At 44.9% G+C, this 22,097-nt stretch overlaps 3 protein-coding genes and 1 long non-coding RNA gene across 5 annotated transcripts; 2 read left to right on the top strand and 2 right to left on the bottom strand.

Moving 5' to 3' along the window:
• Nucleotides 1–917: 917 nt before the first annotated feature.
• Nucleotides 918–2,807, top strand: LOC105695803. The gene is made up of 3 exons (XM_012417737.1): nucleotides 918–1,087; nucleotides 1,327–1,488; nucleotides 1,595–2,807. The coding sequence occupies exons 1-3, from the start codon at nucleotides 1,018–1,020 to the stop codon at nucleotides 1,822–1,824; spliced, it is 462 nt and encodes a 153-aa protein (XP_012273160.1). The 5' UTR covers nucleotides 918–1,017; the 3' UTR covers nucleotides 1,825–2,807.
• Nucleotides 2,808–6,471, bottom strand: LOC105695802. 2 transcript variants are annotated; one of them, XM_012417735.2, is made up of 5 exons: nucleotides 6,168–6,471; nucleotides 5,071–5,372; nucleotides 4,432–4,989; nucleotides 4,014–4,347; nucleotides 2,808–3,946 (listed from the first exon to the last, which is right to left on the bottom strand). In XM_012417735.2, the coding sequence occupies exons 2-5, from the start codon at nucleotides 5,275–5,277 to the stop codon at nucleotides 3,822–3,824; spliced, it is 1,224 nt and encodes a 407-aa protein (XP_012273158.1). In that variant the 5' UTR covers nucleotides 5,278–5,372; nucleotides 6,168–6,471; the 3' UTR covers nucleotides 2,808–3,821. The 2 variants fall into 2 exon arrangements, with proteins under 2 accessions (XP_012273158.1, XP_012273159.1); XM_012417736.1 differs by lacking the exon at nucleotides 6,168–6,471 and adding an exon at nucleotides 5,724–6,110.
• A 347-nt stretch (nucleotides 6,472–6,818) lies between these two features.
• On the top strand, nucleotides 6,819–7,819 carry LOC105695488. The gene is made up of 2 exons (XR_001103631.1): nucleotides 6,819–6,966; nucleotides 7,111–7,819. It is a non-coding gene; the product is annotated as an uncharacterized LOC105695488 (long non-coding RNA).
• Nucleotides 7,820–7,970: 151 nt separating this feature from the next.
• On the bottom strand, nucleotides 7,971–15,356 carry LOC105695849 (protein hunchback). Its single transcript, XM_012417829.1, has 7 exons — nucleotides 15,083–15,356; nucleotides 12,863–12,971; nucleotides 11,996–12,360; nucleotides 11,202–11,906; nucleotides 10,859–11,123; nucleotides 10,389–10,784; nucleotides 7,971–10,280 (listed from the first exon to the last, which is right to left on the bottom strand). The coding sequence occupies exons 2-7, from the start codon at nucleotides 12,962–12,964 to the stop codon at nucleotides 10,104–10,106; spliced, it is 2,010 nt and encodes a 669-aa protein (XP_012273252.1). The 5' UTR covers nucleotides 12,965–12,971; nucleotides 15,083–15,356; the 3' UTR covers nucleotides 7,971–10,103.
• Between the last annotated feature and the right edge of the window lie 6,741 nt (nucleotides 15,357–22,097).

Here is a 22,097-nt window from a genome sequence, read left to right as displayed (position 1 = left end):
AAATTCAGTATGTACTTCCAAACGCGTCGTCGCTTCTACGAAGAACATCCTTGAGGACAATTTTCTTAGGAGATACGATCTAGTTGCATTAACGTGGTTAAGTGCAATCTTCGTCTGGTGCTCCGGATGAAGATCTGGCCACGGCCTTGAGATGGTCACGCTGTCGGCTGGACATCGTCCGAGGCTGTAGTTATGCGATCCTACGTAATTGCATACCGTTGCGTCGCATACGTAAGCATCACAACGCTCTGTCGGTCATGCGTGATGTATCTTGCTCCGGAAAACTCGTCCGACGTCCCGAAATCGAACAGCTACCTTCCTCATGATCATCCTAAAAGAGTTTAACTAGTTCAATTGTTCCATAAATATTAAACTTACCGATTCATCGGACTTCCATTTGGCGTTGTTTAACCGAAATGGCAATGGTATAGCCAGTAAGTATCGGCGAGTTCCTGCCACCTAGCGGCAGTGCACTGAAACTGTTCTACAGGTAGAAGGGACTCGCTTACCCGACAAGATTAAATAATTACCTACTAGTCCGAAAGCTTTTCCCTTCCTTTCGTAGGTAACGACTGACTAAGTCGACTAAGGAGGGTTAAGTCACCTTGCTGAGGCCATCTTCTTATTTACTGCACCGCTACGTTGCTGCGAAAAATGTTTTGCAACTTCTCGGAATTATAGCTAATCCTATTCATCAAAATCCTCGTAGATTTCGCAGGAAAATTGAATGCTATGACGGAAGTGGCAGCTTTAAGGTCGAATAATTTATTGCGCGTCCATAAAGTGTTCTTTGATTGGCGCAAATAATTTTTGGTTTTTAAAACTGGGCCGCTTCCCGCCATAACCCCACTTTACCTTGTTCGGTTGGAAGTCTAGGTCTTCCGAGGCGTCTTGGGACGATCAGGCGCGTCACCCCGCAATGGTGAATGCAATAGGCGTTGGTGCTTAGGCGTTGTCCCGTCCGGGATTTGTACGAAATATCTCAAGTATTTTTATATTAAGTATATTTTATCAAGAATGGAGTTCCCGAGATCGGGGTTGCATTTCCTAGCAGTGATGGCGCTACTTATCTGCTTCGTCGAGCGAGGTGATAACCTAACTTTAATCGACGATATTCCTTTTCGAAATTGCATCGCGGGCATGCGATGGGCGTGCGCGTCGTACGCGCGCGGAAATTTTCTTTTTCAATTGGCACGAAGTTATGTGATATCGGCACATGTTGAAAATTGATGAAATCGACGTTGTTTTATTGGATGTTAGAGTAAAGCATGAGAACTGATGATATATTCCAAAATATATAATGGTTTACTATTTGCATGTCGGCAGGCTTCGCCATAAAATGTTGGGAGTGCAGATCGGATGCAGATCCAAAATGTGCCGATCCGTTTGACAATTCTACAGTTCCGATCACTGATTGTAAGCAGGAGAATGAGTTGTCGCATTTACCAGGAGTAAAGCCAACAATGTGTCGAAAAATTCGACAGAAAGGTATCGATTTTACTTGTAGTCGGATATTTCAAAACATGAGAATGTAGATACGTAAGTCAGTAACTCGTAATTGATCTCACACGTTTGTACGATTACTGTTATTTAGTTCATGGGGAGTGGAGATACTTTCGCAGTTGCGCGTACATGGGTGAGCCTGGTATCGGCGGTGACGAGCGATTCTGTTTAATGCGGACTGGAACTTACAACATTTTCATGGAATACTGTACCTGCAACAGCAAAGATGGCTGTAATTCTGCTCCTCGTATTAGTGGAAGCCAATTGGCTCTTATGCTTATATCAATATTCACTGTAGGATTTGTTTCTTTCATGATCTGAAGAATTTCCTTAGTGCTTTCGTAAAGCCTATTGGTCGCAAATCATTCCAACAAATAAGAAACAGTAGGTTATGAATGCACATTTGAAGCCCATACACTCTTTTGATGCAGTTGTATTCGTATGATGCAATGCATTCTTTATTCTGGAAGAAGTAATGGAAATATGTACTTCAGATAAAGTATTGTAACTTATGCATCTTTAGACTTCTTACACGAATGAAAACTTGAGCTTTGGATAAAATTTAAGCACTACATTGTTCCATGGCCAAATCATGCTAGGATCTTGTATGTCGATGGCTAAACATGCCTACAGCTGACTGAGAAATAATAATACCACTTTAAGAGTAGATTAAGATATGCTTGCTCCTAGAGACTTGATAATTAATTTATATTGGTAGACATTCCAGTATATATAGGGTAACTATGGCATTAATCACGCTCTTTTAATGCTTCTGTCCGAGTATTGTTCCATTCTTGATGAATCATTTTTTATGAATGCTTCGCCAAATAATTTTTTCAAATATTCTTTATCATAAGTCAGTCATCAAACATCAGTCCCCTGGAGCAATGTAGAATTTTACTGCTGCAGAGATCTGAATCGTGTAAAGCATATCAACCGTTCGTAGTACAAATAAGAGATGTTATGGCGTCTTACACGCAACCGATGCGTTGGATTTTATTATTACTTAATAAGACTGTCAATACCATTCAGAATGAAGAAAGAACAGTTAACTTAGGTCTGAGCATCACGTGAGCATTTTTATATTTTTATACGATCACCGTATAGTGGGTCAAAATAAATACTAATGCAGTGCCTTGTACATTAATTGAAATGAAATATTATTCGTCAGCGTTGCACAGTATTGTAAATGATTATTAGGGTAGATCATTGCGAAAGACATTTAAGAAACTGCAATTTTATAATTAAAATTATACTAAGCGTTTACTGCGAAAGGAAAATAAAAATGTTATATACAAATACAATTCAAGGGGACAGATTCTTTTTATTAATACCTTTGAAGTCTTTTATAAAATAGGGGAATTGTTAATACGTGTTATACAAAGTAGTACTGTAACAAGCCATTCGGCAGCTGCGATAAGAGGCGAACTCAATAATAGTCGATGCTGAAAGAAATACCTCCGTTTCCTCAACACAAATATTAAACAATTAAATTTTATGGTCTTCTGTTAATACTACCACAATACCGGTGTTATTTTTTGCCCTCAAATGTATAAAATCTCCCAATGGCACAATGGACAATCTTCCTTCTTCGTGTCTTATCTAAGAATATCATTCTTTTGAACAGTATACATATGTACACGCATTCGCTCTCACTAACTGCTAAGTATGAGTATACTTTATATATTAATATTTATCTGTTCTTGGTGCAATTGTTGCAATGGCATTTTTCCTCCCTTGCAAGTAGTAAAAATTCACATTCACTCGACGTGCAGTCTTCAAAAGGTCGCGATCTTGGAAACAATTAATGATTAGAGATTGTTATGACACTAGACAAGAATTGGCGACAAATAAAACCCTTTACATTTTTGATTTCGCGCTTAACGATAAAGTGCGATCGCTTGATTCACTTGTAAAGCTAATTAAAGGACGGTTAATCTCTTCGAAGATCTGGAACAGAAGGGCGTTAACCCGTGTCCTGTAATTGAGTGACAATTAGAACAATTACCCGCCATTTGTGTCCAAGAACTGTGACAATACGACTCCGAAAAAAACCTCTAAAAAATCATTACAAATCGCTTAGTCATAAAAGTTCAAAAAATAAAATTTCAACGTGTGATGTCTTTCGCTCGCCACTACAGCGTATCCATTCGTTTCAATGTTCCGCTTAAATCCAACGTAATACTAAAAATCGCTCTTACTCGAATCACTCGACACAAAGTACCGAACAACATTCCTCTAAAGCATTTTCTGACATTGAGCTACGTCCGACGCAGAAACTTAAAATTACATAGCAGCCCCAAAACTCTCTTTCATCTTCACTCAAAAGACTGCCATTTGGTGACCTGCTGTCCAGGTTTCGCTAGAGCCTGTTTCCATTGTTCTCCATAAGCCCCGACGACATCAGGTCCGATAACAAAATGGCCCACGGTAGTCTTCTTCCCTGAAACGACCGTTACATTTTATAAGCACATTTCCTTAATCAACGTCGCGGGACTCAATCAACGTACCCATTTTATTTTTCGAGACAAACTTGACGACAAAGCTGACGGTACTTAGAGCGCCCTCGTAAGGGTTGTCCGCGACCACCTTCGCCATCTCAGGATTGAACTTCATGGATATGGTAGGGGCGAACCGGTCGCTCTTCCAGAAGTGAGTGACCCTCCCACCATCCACGACGGACATCTTGATATAAAGCTGGCCCTTGAGGACCTCGTGCTCGTGCATCGTTTGCAAAGAACACCTCAAACGCTGCAAAGTCAAGACCAGCCGACCAGCTCCGTCCTTTTTGTCGCTCTTCTCCTGGCAGAGCAAGACCTCGACCTGGCCCTTCTTGTTCTCCCTCTGAAATTCCACAGCTTAAGCGTTATTTTCCCATAAACGGAGCATCGCGATAAAAAAAAAAACTAATGTAAATAATAAACCCACTCTCTCCTCGGCCCCAGAAATTCCGCTGGAAATCGGCCTGAGCGTTCTCCAAAGTTCTCCAGTGGAGACGTCGCTGGAGTGTTTAGGTTTCGTCGGTTTCGCCGTGAAGTTCTTCGGATCCAGAGGTATCGTGGTGGCCCCGATGGTCCTTCGCTTGTCCATTCTTTCCCTCCTCTCGACCCCGGTACCGTCGCCGACCTTGTCGGTCCCCTTTCCAAAAAACTGGCCCAAGAGTTTGCTCTTCGTGGTCTCCTGCGAGCCCGAAGCCGCGCTCTGCGAGTCCTTCCGCTTTCCATCCTTCTTCAAGGCCTCTCCCTTGGCCTTCTCCTTCTCAGCCTCCTTCCTCTCGGTCGCTATCAGCGGTTTATCCTCCAAAATCGCGTAAAGCGTCGCCACGATGAACCTCGAAGCGCCGATCTCTTCCTCGACGACCTTGGTCTTCCCGAATTTCGACTTGGTCTCCTTCCTCAGGGAGAACTTGAACTCCTCGTTCCAATGTGGCCAGGACTCGTTCTTCGTCGTCGTCTCGAACTTCTCCTTTCCTGGGATGAGCTTCACCTTGAATTTGTGATAATAAAATGAGATGAACGGTATTTTTACAGAGTCCTTCTTGTATTCTTTTTAAATAAACTAGCTCACCTTGACGAGGTAGCTGTTGACCCTGGTGAAGCCAAAATTTTGGGGCAAATGTCTGGCTCCAATTACCGTCACGAAGAGCGCCTTCTCATTGATCGAGTGATTTATTTTGATTCCGACTTCTGGCTCCAAATTCACCGTGCGCTCCAAAGGGGTCGAGACCGACTTAATACTGCTGTCGATGAAATTCTTGATCTTCGCGATCGCCATTTTCCTGAGAAATGGTCGATCCTCCTCGCAAAGTGGTCAAGATCGCCAATGAGCGGTTGGGATATCTCTGAGTCACGGTGTTATCTTCAGACACCCTGGATAAGATACAACTGGATGTAATTCCATGGCTTTGAAATAGTCATTACGAACGACGATTACTCCAAATGCATGCACGTGTCGCGGAGTTCGCCGAGTGCGAAAATCGATTGAAAAATCGTCACCACGTCAGACGTCGTTCCTTGCCTCCTCATGCATCCTTATCAGAGCGAGAACTATCGGGCGATTTTCTGCCACAACGACGCGTCGTATCAAAAAACACCTCTAACAAAACTTGTTCCTGTCCTTCCGCTGCGAAACATTTACTCGAGCGATTTTCCTCGATCTCGCGCCATTGGCCGAGAAAATCTCTACCAGCCGACAGGTATCCATCATAACGGTCCGCATACCTTATTTAATTGCGCCGGACACGTACACCATTCTAATCGACTTCCTTCTCGGAAGTGATCGAAATAATTTCAGGATTCCTTTCCCACGGGTTGAAAGAAACCTGCTCTGGGCGCACATTCGTGGACCCTTCCCAGAGGTCCTTAAAGTCGCGCTCAGGACTCGCGCGGGGCAAAGGACCTCCACGTGTCTCGTTATCGGATTGACAATTCGGCAATGTCGACGTTCGCATCACCCACGACCACTCCCAAAGAAATCCTCACGTCTCGATGAGCGATGACACGAGCCCGATAATTGGGAGGATGTCAAGCCACGCGGTCAATTAACTTTCCACGCGAGTAATTCTGGGTCAATTTCACGGTCAATTCTGTGTCCCGGGACAGGGTCGAATGATTATATCCCTTGTTATCTTGGCGAGAAAAAAAAAAGAAGGAAATCATTGTTACCTCAAGGTGTCGCTCCCGGTGAGGCGCGCTCGAGACTCGACGTCGGTAAGTCGGCTCCCTTCCGACGGCGGTAAAGGGACGTGAAATTAGTCCCTCGGTCGCAGCCCGGTCGCCATGGGCACGCAGCGGCGTAAACACTGGCGACCATTTGCTGCGAGAGCCCGTATAATCGCCGTCGCGTCGCGACGAACACACCTCGGCGTCGCTATCGGACCACAGTCGCACTGGTCGCGGCGCGTCAATTGGGCCCGGCCCGGTTACGCTTCCCGACAGCTCCCAAGCGGCACGACGCGGTATGCGAACTCGTGTTTGCGTGGGTCCACTTTATAAACGTATCCTCGAGTACGTTGGAACGACGCTAGGGGACTCTTCTCGGCTTAGGCCGGGCTTAAGACTCGACTTTTCAAGGCTGTTCCAGACCCCTGCGGGGCGGCTTCCCGCCGTGCGCAGTGCATGCCGGGTAGCGCGGGAACAGGCGCCATCTTGAATCGCCTTACCGGTTGAAACTGGCACTTCGACGGTCGATAAAGCGTCGATCAGTGGCTGGTAAACTCGAAAGGAGTAACGTAATGTAATCCTATTATTGTCAGAAATTACTAGACAACGTAGTATAGAAAAGAGCTCTTCGGGATACGTCGTCACACCGAGACCGCCGACATGAAACTCGCCGTTGTTCGTCGTCTCTTAACGGTTGCCAAGAAACACATAAAAGACGGTTGGAGAAGAAATTTATACCGGGTGCCCGGACACAACATGTACTCGTCCTAATAATTAGCCTAATTTATCTAGGATCGTTTATGTATGTATATATTAATCGACCTTAATTATGACTAAAGCGGTTGTGGCTCAGGCGTCGAATGTTGATCTCAGTACCCTCGGTTTCTCGCATCTTCTGGCGCGATAATTCGCTGGAATTAGAACTTCATGGGGAATTGTTTTTCAGACACGCGTCGAGGGAACGATCCTCAGAGGAATGCGACGAGATCTCGCAATGAATCGACAATGAATCCTGGACAACGGAGAGTGAATTTGAATACGACGCGTGTCGCAACTTGGAACAAGATGGCGGCTTTCTGCGCGACGTCGACGGACTCGGAGTTTCATCGTTCATTTCATCATCATGAGCATCGAGATCGAAGAAATGGAAGCGGGACTCATTGCGTCTCCAATCTTCGGTTTGGAGGCGAGCTGAAATAAGAAACCGTAATGCTCGAGCATTGTCGCGGATGTACCTCATTATCTGGCGAGATCCTCGTGATACGACGTCGCGGATGGTTTCTTCTGGGTTGCGCAATACACCTTCGAGCTGTGCACTCGTACTCGTGTGTACCTCTAGCACGTCTTGCTTTACGTTGCCAATTAAGAGGAGCGAACGTGTCGATATGCAAGGATGACACCTGTTATTCCGTATCGATTGCGGCAGCCTTGATGATTGTGCAATTCGGTCCCATTGTCAGGCATACTCTCGATTAAGATTGCCGAGGGACTTTGTTGTCTTTGCTGGTCTAAATAGTATTTGCTCGTTGTTACGCGTTGGTAAACCCTCTTCGCGTACTGGCGACTTCTGCAAGAAATGTAAAAATGCCAGATAACTCCAATTTAATCTTTTGTTAACAGTTTTCATTTAAGAAAATAAGACTCGATGTGAACGGCTTGTTGACTTCTTTGTTGGTCGCAACAATGATTCCTCGCCGAGAACCGATCACGTGCGACACGAAGGCATCCTTGGGGGTGAAGTTCTTTCCGATGGAACGAGGATGCTCGTGATCGCAATAATACATCATATGTCGGTGACAATGACTGTCGGAAGGTGGTTGGAATCACTCGTCGATCCTTCTATCTAGGGTGGGAAATCTTAAGATACGAAAGGCCACTCCCCATAGATAAATAACTTATTTATTCTTTAGGTTACGCATAACCGAGGAATGTCCGATCTTAGACGAAGTTCGTATCGATATACACTAATCGCAATACTCTAACGCGACGAGAGTCCTCGGAGAATCGCTTATCAAACCTTCCGACAAAAAATCCCTGTCTATCCATTGTCATCCTTCGACTTAATCGTCGAGCCCACAGCTTCGTCTCGTGTGAAAATCCCGAAATAAGAACCAGTTACCAAAATCGCGCGAAAAGTGCTCAAAACCGTGAAAGAAAGAAAATGGTCAGTTGAAAATCAAGACTTTGTCAGTCAAGGGAACGGTACTTAAAAAGAAAAAAAAAATAAAAGAAAAGAGGAGTCAATGTCGCTATACCGCGCAATTAAATCATCAACAAAAAAGGGAACTTTTTGACTGCTCGAGGGAAATTCCTTTGCGAGTATGAAAAGATAAAGAAAATAGGAAAACATGTAAAACGTATGCAGACTTCTGCTAACCAGTCTTCGGTCGTGCTCATCGACCCTCTTTTGGCTCCGTATTTGGCTCACTAGAATAAATTTCTGCCTTTGGAAAAATATATCTATAGACGCGTTTATATATATATGCCTATATATATATGTATACAAATTATGTACACCCTAGGTTAATGGTCGAAAAAAAAAAGAAAACGCGACGTCTCGCCACCTCCTCGACACGATTGTCTCGGTCGTAAAAGCCTGTTAAACGAGGACGTAAAATTTCGTAAAACGCGGCACATCGGGAGGCACGGCTCGACGATCGTTTTCCCGAATTTCTGGATTTCGAAAAAGCAGGTCCGACGTTCCTGCGATTTCGAGCGCGTACATATTCGGCGGTGATCAATATTATTCTTAAATTGCACCCTGAGCTATATTCGACACTCATAGTGTCCGCCCGGTGTAATGACTAGAACGCAGAGATTTCATATTAAGAAGGGGAAAAAAATGAAAAAAAAGAAGAACGTCTAAAAAGGGTGGGGGAAATAACCGCAGTAAAGAAAATCTTGTTCCCTTCCTCGTTCTAATCTGATTCTCTCTGCTTTCTCCTATTTAGTCCTACGTACCTAAGACGCGAGTTATATATTCATATATATGTGTATGTATATATCTTACAAAAGGAAGATGGCGACTGACTTAATTTCGCGAGCCCTTAAATTTGCTCCGAATTTGGGGACAGCGATGTCAAAGGTCGAGGTCGTGATCTCTAAACCTCGTTGAAAATTCGCCTCGAATCGAAGCTAGATAGAAAAAAAAAAATCACCCTCGTCATCTCTGGGTCACTTCACTGTGTCCGTTTTCGAAAACTGAATAAAATGTTAAAAAGAAAAAAAAAGAGAGAAATGAAAACGTAAAGTGTTAAAAAAGAAAAAGTAGTTTCACTGTAAATCCGTCATAAATAATCCCGTGGCTGTTGCGTAATTATTTTATGCTCAAAACACCGTGAAGTGACCGGTAACCGCGGGGGATCCTTAAAAGGAAATAAAAGACCTGAGATTGATAAACCAGGAGTCCCGATGAACGACCTTCGACCTTCGCTGCATGCCCCTCGGACTAAATTAACATTTTACAAATCGATATACACGTAGATACAAAATCTCAGCCGATGTTTCCCCAGATTCAAAGACGCCGCTCGACGGACACGCCTCTCCGAATCGCAAGACTCTCGTCGAGCAATTCGGTCGGAAAACGGAAAAGAAAAGGGAGGCGAAACCTCGAAAATGAAATAATAGAGAAAAAAAAAAGTAATAAAGGAACCTACAAAAATGCGGATATACCCTGTTTGCGCTTGCCGATAAAATCGCCCGAAACGCGTCTTCGCTTGTGCCGAGAGCGTCCGCCATTTTGTTTCGGCTGCAACTCCGACGAGTTTGAGTCTTAATTCGAGCGGCCTCGTCAAGAGCCTCGCAATATTAACAACGCCTGATTACTACACGTCACCGACTTCGTACGATTATTAACATTGCGACCCTGCCAACGTGGGAAATGAAATATAATGAATAATCTAAACTCCCGTCTATTATTTTCCAGCATCGCCAATCCATCTACGAGTGCTTCGACCGAGCGATGTGCAAGAAGAAGGACACCTTATCGGTGCACTCGTGGCCACACATGTTGCAGGTGTAGGGGTTCTTGTATCCATGATAACCCATGTGAACCGTGTACATGACGACGTTGCCGAAGGAGATCTCGCAGTACTGGCAGGTGAACTCGTTACTTTGCTGAAAATTAAGAAGGTAAATTAGATTATTTATATTAAATTAGATAGATTTAGATTAACGCACGTTCCTATCAAGTTCCCAGGGATTGGAGGAGGTCTGAAAGCTCACCTCGGGATCTACAGCTGGTCTTTCAGCGAGGTCCTTGGGCCCTGGAGAATCGAGGGGAGGTTCGAAGGTGTTTTCCGACTCGTCCTCCTCATCTGTGTCGAGCTCAAGGACGCGATGGTCCAGCTTGAAAGCCCTGCCTTTGCGCCTTCTGGTCCCGGTAGCTCTGGGAGAATTCGTCGTGGATTGAGTAATCGGCGTCTCCGGCTTGCTCAGATCAAGAGGGGTAACCTTTGACCCCGTAGAAGACTCCGACTCCAGCGTCGTCGAGGAGGCATTGCCGGTCACCACTTTGGATGGCATCATCTCGGTAGTATTCGCCATTTTGATGCCGTCGTTCAGCCCGTTGATGTTATACGCCCCTGGCGAGAGCTGCTGCTGGGTATCCTGAGGAACCTCCTGAAGAAGAAAGTCAAAAGTTAATTCCTGTAAGAAGGGATGGAACGTAGGAAAACGACTAGAAGGAACCGCACCTGAGGGATCCTCTTCTCCGCCAGGGTCTTCACGTACTCCACGAAGACGTTCGTCTTCAGCTGGTCCAGCTGAGCCTCGTTCGAGTCGTCGGGGAGACCGAAATGGTTGGCGAACGCGAAACCCCCGAAAATCTGGTTACAAGGGAACCCGATCACGTTGCTAGGGCTCTGAATCCCGTTCAGGTGCTGCATGGGGTTCATCACGCTCAGGTGGTACCCCATCGGAGAGAGCTGATGGGGTGTTAGCACCTGGTTAGCCGTAGGACTGAAATGCGAAAACTCGATTAGTCTTCATCCACTGGAACCTAAACCTAACTACAAGATGAACCATGAAGACCCTTACCATCCTTGATTAGTAGCCTGGGTCATATGAACCGGCGACTGCAATCCAGTGTTGGTGGTCCCAACTTCTCCGTTCTTGTTCATGGGTTTTGGCTTTGGGCCTCGCCTGGTCCCATAAACATCGATTATTGGCAAGGGGTTCGGCGAACCGTCCGCGTTCAGTACCATCGCCGGCTTGTGGGAATACTTCCTGAGATGAAGCTTCAACGAGTGGCAGTATTTCGTCGCGTACGAACAGTTGGCGCACCTGTACTGATACACGTTCGAGTGTGACTTCAGGTGACTGTTCAGCATCGACTTGTTGACGCACGAGTACGAGCACTTGTCGCACTTGAACGGCTTGGAGCCGTAGTGGTTGCGCAAGTGGTACTCCATGTGGTGCTTGTACTCGGTTACGAAGGGGCACTTGGGGCAGGTGAGCAACTTCTCGGCCTTAATGTGGCACCTGCTGTGCTCCCAGAACTCGAGCTTCGTGATCGCCGAGAAGCTGCACTGCTTGCACTTGAACGTCTTCACCTTCCCCTGAGAGTTCACCCTGGGGACGCGAACTCCAGGCTCGTCGGCTTCCTCGGATTCGTGCTCGGATCTGTCGCACTGAATCGGCGAAGACCTGCTGTTGTCGTCCAGGGTGCGAACGGATTTTGCGAAGTCCGGGGTCTCCCTCTTCGGCGTGCAGTGCGCCGCCAGGTGCTCCGTGAACTCCACCCTGAAGAATGGACATTTCGTGATTTTTTTTTATCCGATCTTAACCTGGCTTATGGATGGTAATTTTTCGGTACTCTGACTCCCACTTACCTGTTCAAGGTGGTGTACGCGCAGACGGGGCACCGAAGAGTATCCTGAGGGATCTCCGTTTCTCCTGTGGAGCTCTTCATGGAGCTGGAGACCATATCCATCGCCGACTCGTGGCCAACCTCGTCCATGTTGTGGATGGCACGAGCAAAGTCTAATGGCGAGCAAGACTTGAAGAGCCGCTGAGGACTGTACTGGAATGTCCCACACTGCATGGCATTTGAGTCCTGGGAGGTCGCACTTCCTGGGGAGAGACTGCAATTCGCCGTCGAAGATGAACGCCTGCTTCTGGGCGATGCCGAATTGCTCGTGTAATGCCCGGGGGAGACCCCCGAGTCGTCGTTCTTGTCCTCCACTGGCTCCTCTTTCTGAAAACATTCCATTGATATAGTTTATCCATTAGCCTATTTTCAAATTTAATTAAACCCCGCCACTCTGCGAGGGCCTCCAATGCTGCGCGTATATCGCTGCAGTAGCGATGGGACGAGTCGAATAAATTTCCAATAAATTTCTAATAAATTTGTAATAAATTTCTAATAAATTTCCAATAAATTTCCAATAAATTTCGAATAAATAGGTAGCTCGAGTTTTTCGAATTCGAAAACCTTGCCTTTTTCAGCTTCGACTCGAGTAATGATGTCAGTTACAATTAAAACAACTCGAGTTGACTCGGATACTTGCTTTAATTGAGTTTAACGAGTTGAAACGTTCGATTCGTCGCATCTCTACGCTACAGTGGCGCCGGGTCACATGGTCTCGCAGAAGCGGCCATCGGCCGCCATCTTGCTTGCCATTTCCGAGGGGAGAAACGAGAGAGCGAAAGAGAGAGATTTTGGTACGGAGGGGTGCATCGGGGCGGCGATTACTCACCACGATTCTATCCACGATACCCCAGACGGGTGTGCTTGGCGAATGGGGGGGATGTTGCTCTTCAGCAATGGTCTGCTGCGGCGTATCCCAATTTCCTCTCATTTTCCCGCTAAAAAAAAAAAGATTCCACGTTAAAGGTGCTTTTTTTTCAGGTACAGAGCCGCGTTACCAGACCATGGCCTGAGGTGAGATTTAGGTTAAGCCGTTATACTTATTATTTTAGGTCTACCACGGAATAAATGAGAACCATCGACCGAAGAGAAAGAAATATTGTAAAGCTTGTGGTTTCTAGGTTAAGATCGCGCGTAATGGCAGTATATGTATCGCAAATAAATGTTTACAGCTTGAAACTCTGACTTGTCGCTCTCTCAGATTTCGGTTGCGAAATTGTTTAAGCATTGAAAATTTGTTTAAGGACTTTAGAAGTGCGTCGCAGGGTTCATGGTTAAATCCTTCGACCACGAGAGATCGGATTTGGCGCGGCGTGGGGTAAAAAGACCCAATTGTGGGCGAATTCCTCGAAAAAGGGTGGCCAGTGAAAAAGGCTCAAGCTTTCCTAGTAGTCTCCTTTTTCCGAGGCCTCGGGCCCATTTTGCGTCCCGTCCGTTTACCCAACCGTGGGGTTGATTTATTCAAGTAGAGCAATGCCGAGACCTCGCCGTATATTTCGGGCCAGCTCTCTTGAAATTAGGCTTCAGCCTTTGACTTTTGCGAATCCTCATTGTCGACCTCGAGGAAAGAGGACCCGAGGTCGTAAATTATTTTCCGAAACCCGGTCCCCAAAGACGCCTCGAAAGGCAAACGGGTAAATCCGATGCAAAACGGAGGATAACCCTTAAGGGACCGTGAAAGCTCGACGTTTTTGCAAATTTGTCAACTTGCAAACGCTGACAGCCATTACAGTCCCTTGGCGACTTGCTCAATGTCAATTATTTAAATTACTTCATTTGCTTAATTTGTTTATCAGCTCTAGTCCGCCTCTTTTACCCCCCGATTTCCAAAATCTTCATTCCGTGTTATTACGCTTTGAATGAAATCTAAGTACTGACGAAGTACGGCGTGCCTTGGAATGTAAAAGCACGGTTTTTCCGCAATCTAAATACCTCGAATTCCTGCGTTCGACCTCGAATAATTCGGAAACGAGATTCAAGCAAAGGGCTCGCATTCCGACGCTTTGTTAACATACAAACAAACCGTCGGGTCAAGGTTTGCTTCGGAATCGCGGAGAAAGAATTCCGCGTTATCGATTAGTCAGGCTACTCGACTTTTTCAGAAAATTCTTCTATCTGCGGAGAGAACGCGTTATCCTTATCGATATTTCGAGTGAGTAACAACCAAAGTTGATTTAACTTCCAAAGCTTAGACAACAATCCCGGAAAAGGCTGCCCCCTGATAAAGTCTAAATTAACCGCAAACAAATGGCGCTCCCGCCCTTACATAAATAACATTAAAAATTTACCAATTTCAAGAGTAAATCTACCGAGCATATTTACAATAATTAAATCAATTGCGTACGTTTCATTCACGTGGGGACTTTAAATAAATTACCCCGAGAGATTGGGGTAATTAACATAAATTATAATAAATACCCAAACGTAAAAAAGTGCGCAAAGGAAAATATTAACACCTCGATATGTAAAACTTCAAATTAACCTTGCTTATCCTTGACCGATACAAAGATCCGGCTGGCAGTCCTCATTTCGAAAATTCCTGCCGAGCACAGTAGTAAATATCAAGGGAAAAAAAAAGCCTCAAAGTATCGCTAACGAATGAACTTTTGTGAGGAGCTCTTCGGAGGCTTCCTGGAATGTGGACAAAAACTCAAAACTGGCAAATTTGAGCGAGGCCGATTTCTGCCGTTGTGTCCAACCGTTTGGATCAATTTCGAAATAGGGAAACAAGATTCATTCAAAAACTAGGCTTTACTTCTCATTAACTGGTTATTCACCCAGCGACGTAATTAAATCGCCGTTCTCCGATTGACTAATTATTACATACCATTTATTAGATACTATAAAAATTATGTTAAAACCCAAACTCTCGTCGACTAAAAGCCATCTGCTTGTTACAAGTGGTATCAATAAGTTATGAATATCAGGTCGATGCATAAATTGATGCAGAATTTTCTGAACGACTTTAACGAACAGCCCGCCCGAATCTGATAAATAAACGCACCAGCTTAGTAAATTAAAAATATTTTGTAAATTGGTGGATACTAACCTTCTGCTTAACTTCCTCTCGAAGGCGATCGCGGTAAAAGATTTTCCAGATCCTCGGAAAATCCGGATAAAAATCCTAAAAAATTGGATCAAGGAGTCACTGATGGGCACACTCGTCGAGGCGAATTTTGTCTCCTTCTTTTCTTTAATTCGCGCATGTACACTCGCGGGTTAAGTCACTGAAGATGCTCTCTAGACCTAGTTACTCCTTTATTCCTAAGTTAAAATCTTAAGGCGGAAGAGGTGAGCCCCGGTCGCTGAACGCCCGAGGTCGACTGACAAGCAACTCCTAAGTCCCAAAGTGGAATACCGGCTTATTTGTGGATTTGCGAAGGGGCAGCTACCCTCTCTACCAGGGTCTAGCCACTGCCCAATCGGCAGCCGACAATTGACAGAATTCGTAGATGTTTTTGGCAACCGGTCTATCCCCACCCGGCCTTTCGGACACTCCCCTGGCCGAGACCGAGGGACCCTCGGACGGCTTTAGCGGTTCCTAGTTCCGTTCCCTCCACGGATTTTCCATGGGAATAAGAGGTGGGAGATGATGACTTTTTCCGATGAACCTTTCTTCGCACCCTTGACTGGGTTGGGATGAGTTACTGCGGTCTATGACTCCTTTTTAACCCTTTCAAGATGGCTCCATCGCGCGCGAGCGAAAACGAGGAAGCACAAAAATGGGCGATTTCTGGTAAAAGGACCGAAAATATGAAAAATTCACCCGAACAACATTTATTCGTTATGGTCTGCGGAACAACTTTCGTGGGAACTGTTTTTCCACGTCGAGTACCGTGAAGGCGGAAAATCGAAGATTTCGAGATAGCGTCCAGAAGTAAGGGGAACGGATTGCAATAAATGTTAGGTTTTTAGTTCAGGGATGTAAGATTTGAAAAAATTCTGTAAATGGACACTGTCAGGGGCGACGAGTGGAGTAACTTTTGTAGGAAATGTTTTTCGATGTTAGGATTCGTTGATTTTTTTCCGGAATTTTTCTTTCTCGGTTTGTGATTTTCTCGTCTTGAGCCGAATCTTTCCGCATTTGGAAAAACGACTGTATCAATTCACCCCATGGGGGAGAGGGCTTCCGAGCCGAGGGTTCTTTCAGCCCCAGAAAGCCCACAGTGCACGAACGCCTACGTTCGCCCCTATTTCTTTTTTCAGAGATTTTTCCGACGCAGGGAAGTCCTCCCAAATAGTCCCCCTTTGTTCCTGGCCCCTCTTATCAGTCGTTTCTCGTTTTCAAGGCAGATCTGGACCCCAACACTGGCCACTCCCAAAAATCGAATCCACCCCCGTCGATTCATCCTCACCATTTTCCACAATGGCTGCCTTCCCTCCTCCCCTCGATCTGCCGTCTAATAATTTTCGAAAACACTTCCATCGAAATCCCATATTTCTACCCCATGACACCCATCATCCGCAATTTCCTCGGAGGACCGAAATTTTCGGCAAACTTCGAAGGTCTCCACCACGAGGGGGGCGAAACCCTCCAAAATGCTCACTTTCGAAAACCCGTTCCCACCCCTTTCGAGATTTCTCCTTTCGCATTTGCATCTTTCGGAAGGTCTGCTCGAAGGCCATTCTTCGCCCTCGTAAAACCTCCCTTTCGGCGATTCAACCCTTTCTTTCCTCAACGCGGTGGGGGCGAGGGAAGGAAAAAAGGGAAGGACAGTTCTTCGTCAAAAAATCTCCCTTAACCCTTTCGCCTCTAATCGCTTTTTCCAAAGGCTGCTCCTCCAGCGATTTTCCCCGTTTATGGAGCCCCTTTACAGTTAGCTTCGCCCGAAGAGGGAGAGGGCGGGACTTCGGAAAAACAAGAGAGAGAGAGAAGAGAAGGTAACTGTTTCTTGCATATTTCTTTCTAGTCGGACACCCGCTTTTCACCTTTCCGAACCTAGGTGAATCTAGTACAGGCGTCATACTTTACGCAGAACCCCTTTTCAATGGCGGCACGCTTTATGGAGGTGCCGCCCCCTGGCCGTGCTTACCGTTCTCGGTTATGTCGTAAATATGACGACAAGTATGCACGAGTTGAGGCACTGCTACAATAAATAATGCAATTGGCCCCTCGACGCCCCTTCCGGCACGTCCCGAAAAACCCGGACCGCATGACTCAAAATTCGGAAAAATTGTATAACAGTGCCATTGTCGATTCTTTTACAGAATATTCACCATGGGAAACAATCCAGTAGAAAGTTTCGGACAGATTTTTAACCCTTTTAGAAATATTCATTATATTCATGCACTTTTAGTACATAAGGTAGAAGTATACATTTTATGCCGAATTTCAGCGTTAAGTATTTGGTGCGCAGGTGGTTCGCAAAGGCTTTTAAATATCTTTGGCGTGAAACTCTACCGAGTTTCCTGGTATCCTAAAAGTGAATTGGTATATATTTATTATAAATATCTAAATAAACTTATAATTTGACGACATCAAGTTATAACTTTGTGAAATCCCCCGGGAAGATTAATACACTTATGTACTGAACTTATAACACATTTTATAAATTTATTGCGAGTGTATTATAAACTTTGTGTACCATGCCTGAATAAAAGTTTCAGCGAAAATATTATAAGATTATAATATTTTTTTTAACGGTGCAGGAAGAATCGGTGTTCAACTGTCTGATAATAAATTTGATAATAAATATTCCAACCGCGACTGACCGACGCCGATTCATCATTTTCCAAAATGGCCGCCATGGTAACTTCGCGTCCTCTTCAACAAGTCATGAATTTTTCCCAGCCAAGAAATTTTGCCGAAACTAAGTTAACTCTTTGCTGTAAAGGAAAATGGGCGTTCCTGGAAGGGCAAATAAAATGATTTTACAGTCGCACCTTCCCTAGAATCGCGGGCAGGTATAATTGGACTTCGGTATTGTGGCAATGGCCGGGAAACCACAAACGCACTGAGGATTAAAGAGTTTACACCAACAGGTACACCGTATGATTTAGATCATGGACGCGGTAACTTTTATGGCGCGTCTATCAAGAAATTCCAAAATTCGAATTGGTGTCTTAGAAATTTCGAACCACGGCGTGATTTTGTTACTTCGGTATTTCCAGCGTTAATTTTCAAATAATCTCTTAGCGTATCTCTTAAATTATCGAAACCAAGATTCCCTGGATACAATCCTTTCGCTGTTTTCTTTCTGAGTCATCGCAAAGTCTCTTGGTTAATGGCCCTGCTTAACTCGAAATTACTTTTCAGTGATTAAGAAAGAAACGTTTACGTCCCTTTGTTTTGCCTAGATAAGACAAAGGTTGGTAATGGTTCCCTAATTTCGGTGCGTTTGGGAAAAAAAATTCATCATTTTGCTAATGGCTCCGCAAAATGGCCGCCGCTGCAGACTCCGATGTCCAGGCGTGGAAGTCGCGCGAATTCGAGGGCAGATTTTCTGAAAATTTATAGGCCAGTTTTTATGGAGGACACTTCAGTGGACGGGGTACTGTTATTGGCTGGTAACGGGGTTAACGGTGGAGAAAGTCGCTCTTCCTCTCTTTTCATCCCTTTACGTTCCTTGCACAACCGTGCGACCCGAATGACACCGTAAAACCATTTGGCCCAAGCAAAACGCAATTTTCTCACCTACCTTTACCTTCCCTTCCTAACTGTCCCAACATTTATCTAAAACCGTTCCTTATACAAATCTCCGTTAACATAAAAACCACCAAATGCTTGTTAATAATTGTGTTCAACGTCGCCATGCTTAAATAATATTTCCAAGAATATCGACGGGAAAAAATGCATAATCCGTTTGCAGGATTATTTTCTTAACTGTAAATATTGTGCAGGAGGTATTAAGATGATGTCAAAGGGTCATTCTATATATATTAAATGTCAAAATATTTATAAAACTTTCCTCCAAACTAGGAGCACCAAATCATTTGCAGCCTCAACATATAATTATGGAGGCCCTAAAGAAGAACGTGGTGCCCATAAAATTCCATTTTTAATACAAGTTCTTTTTGCCAACAGTACATTTTTTTTTAATGAAATTTCATTTAAAAAAAAATGTGCCGGTACTATATGTAATGTACTGTATATGTTCCCAGTCGCCATAATGGTGCTGATGAAATTTCATTGTTAATAAATATTTTTTTTCATTAAATTTCATGAGCACCACGCACTTCCTTAGGGCCTTCATAATCACGTGCTGAAGTTTCAAATGATGCACCCAGTTTGGAGGAAAATTGAATAATTATTTTAACGTTTCATATATATATATATGAATGAAAAGATATATATAGAATGACCCTTTCGTATCACCTTAACATCTTTTGAACATTTTGTTTTTGAACATTCAACAATAGGAAAGTCCCCAAAATGTTAAGCCGCCTCACCCCGTGCGTGTTTCTCCGAAGGATTAATTCGCCATCGCGGCCGGCAGTCATGTTGAAAATTTTTTCCCAGGAAAATCGAGGACCAGGTACCCGGCCGCCATAAATCCAAATACGGAATAGTCGAGAGCATCATTATCTAATACCAAGAAAAGTGACAGAGGGCAGCGGGGCGGTGGACGCGTGACTTTATAGAAGCGGGCCGGGGATTAAGGAGTAGACACAAAACGAAAGGGTCTCCAAACTCGCCCCACGACGCCATTGAAACAATGCCCGAAGCTTTAAGGGGGTTCCGGATTATTACCATTGGCCGTAATAAGAAAATCCGGAAAATTCTAGCCCGGGCTGGCTCTCCATCCCTCTCTTCCCGCACCCCCAAGAGTCTCTCGTTTTATGTTCCATAAATTACGCACCCTGTAAATAATCCAGGAAAATTGCTCCGCTATGGCCGCGTATCCGCACCTGAAATTTACCCCTATATTACAGGAAGTGGTCATCAGGTGCAGACAATTCGTGCGGGCCGTGCATTGACTTCGCCCGGCATTGTTAAAATATTAAAGCTAGCGACAAGAAAAGGATTTTTACCCGGAAGTACGTCCCCCCCTCCTCCGACCGAGAGCGCCATTACCCATAGGAGTTATCCTGCAAAAAAAAATGGCCAACTCATGATGAGTCAAGAAGTAAAAGCACCTGAAAACCGAGAGACATGGGAATTTCATCAAGATAAAAACGCCCATTACGCGATGCAACTTTCGATCGTTAGGGGTATCTACTTGCTTGCATTCCGTTCATACCGTCCATTTTTGGAGGCTCGCGTGGAATCGTATCTCGATTTTTCGCCAGAATTTCCCTTTTCGAGGCCGGCTCTTCCCGTAGTCCCCTTCCTCCCGGTTTTGGGGCGAGGAAAATATTTTTCCGACAAAACTCCGGGTCGGCTTGCGAAGGGGTTGTGCACAGCTGTTTAAACGCCAGCTCTGGTCCAGGTATTTCGAGCTTCGAAGAAAATGAGGAAATGAGGAAAGTCTTTCCTCGCCCGAAAAAAATCCCTCTCACCCTGTTTAGTTTTTCCCGTGTGAATGAATGAACGAATAACCTTAAACCAGGAAACATGTAAATTTAATCCGTGACAATGCTTACACCAAAAAGATAAATACTAATTTAAGAAGTGCAATAAATTTATTTCGTCCCAACCTTTTATTTATCTCCTGGTCAAGATAAAAGATTACTCACCCCCGGCTTGCCTGGATTCTTTATTATCATTTATTCGTCATGGCCGACAGGGGCGGAGACTCCCGAGCACGTGCCCCACTCTCGTTCACCAAAGTACCCTTTTCCCCTCGTGAATCCTGAAAAGCAGGACCGGAAGGAAAGCTGTGAAAATGGAGCCTCCACTGCCATGAATCGAGAACTTGATAATGCATCTACTAGCAGTGTACACAATGACACATTAAACACATTTCCCCTACACTGCATATTATTCAAAAATTCCTATATTTTCTTAAAACCATTTGACGTGCGGGTAACTATTCAACCAAGCTGAGTCATCAATTATATAGATGCTTTGATTAAATAATTATTTTGTACTGATTAATTTTTTTTTAATTAAAAAATTAAGGAATATCTTCCGGCGACCTTTCCTGTGCGCGCGCTCGGCGTTGAAGTCTCCGCGGTTAGATTTATTCGGGCAACGGTCTAGCTCGTTCCAAGGGCCCCAATGGAGTCTCATGGTGTTCCCTATGCTCCAGAAGGTCCTGCCGGCCGTTGGTCGACGGTCAGGGCATAGTTAAGGACGGCAGGACCGATTCGCAGGCTGCAGCATCGGGTACAAATGGCGCCCTCCGCTCTCCTCAGGACAAACAACTGACAGCTGACCCACGCTCGTGCGGGGTTGACCCATACTTATGGTTCATCTGCTGACACCACCCCTATATTCCCTATATTCCCTGTATTCCCTATATTTCTCCCCGTGTTTAGCTACATACACAGCCAACGCGTCCGTGTGGGTTCCCGATTTCACAGGGTTAGTCCGCGGGAGTCCGCTCCCAAAGGATTTTTCGAGCCCCTTCCAGAGCCTCGACAAAGTGGCGGTTTTTTATGGCTACTTCCGTTTGCCGAAACGGTTCCTTGATATTTTTGGACGGCCCAAGAAGACGGGATTTAAATAGCCAGAAGCAACCCCGAGAGACCTCTTCGTCATTATTAAATGACTAGCACTCCATTAATTGCGGTTCGAAATGATCCCTGATCTGCCCCCCCATTTTGTCTTCGGCGCGTCGTCACCTTTGATGGAGTCCACCCTTGGCCCTGAAGAGGGTGGCTTTTTTTAGGACTTTGAATAAACTGCTCTCCGATCCTCCACTTTTCGGGAGTTCCCGAAAATGTCCCGGGGGGTTCTTCTTTTAGTTTTGGGGTGAGGTCGGAAATAGATCGACGATAAAGCGTCGAGTCGGACCTCCATTTTCTCCGAGAATATTGTTTTCTCGTTGTAAATTTCTCTTATTTGGTTCTGTCATGTTCTGCCAATGATGAATTTCTTTCTTCTTTTTTTTTTTCGACCCAAGATGGACAGTGTCGGCTAAATATAACCTTTCCACCTGGTTTGCTCGGACCGTTTAGCGGCTGCGGGTTGGGCAGGGATCCCAAAAGTGGATCTTTTTTTCTGCCGTTTCCTCTGGCCG

The sequence above is a fragment of the Orussus abietinus genome, unplaced genomic scaffold, assembly GCF_000612105.2.
Source record: "Orussus abietinus isolate OABI.00-Male unplaced genomic scaffold, Oabi_2.0 scaffold4, whole genome shotgun sequence".
NCBI lineage: Eukaryota > Metazoa > Arthropoda > Insecta > Hymenoptera > Orussidae > Orussus > Orussus abietinus.
This window is presented reverse-complemented; position numbering and strand designations above follow the sequence as displayed.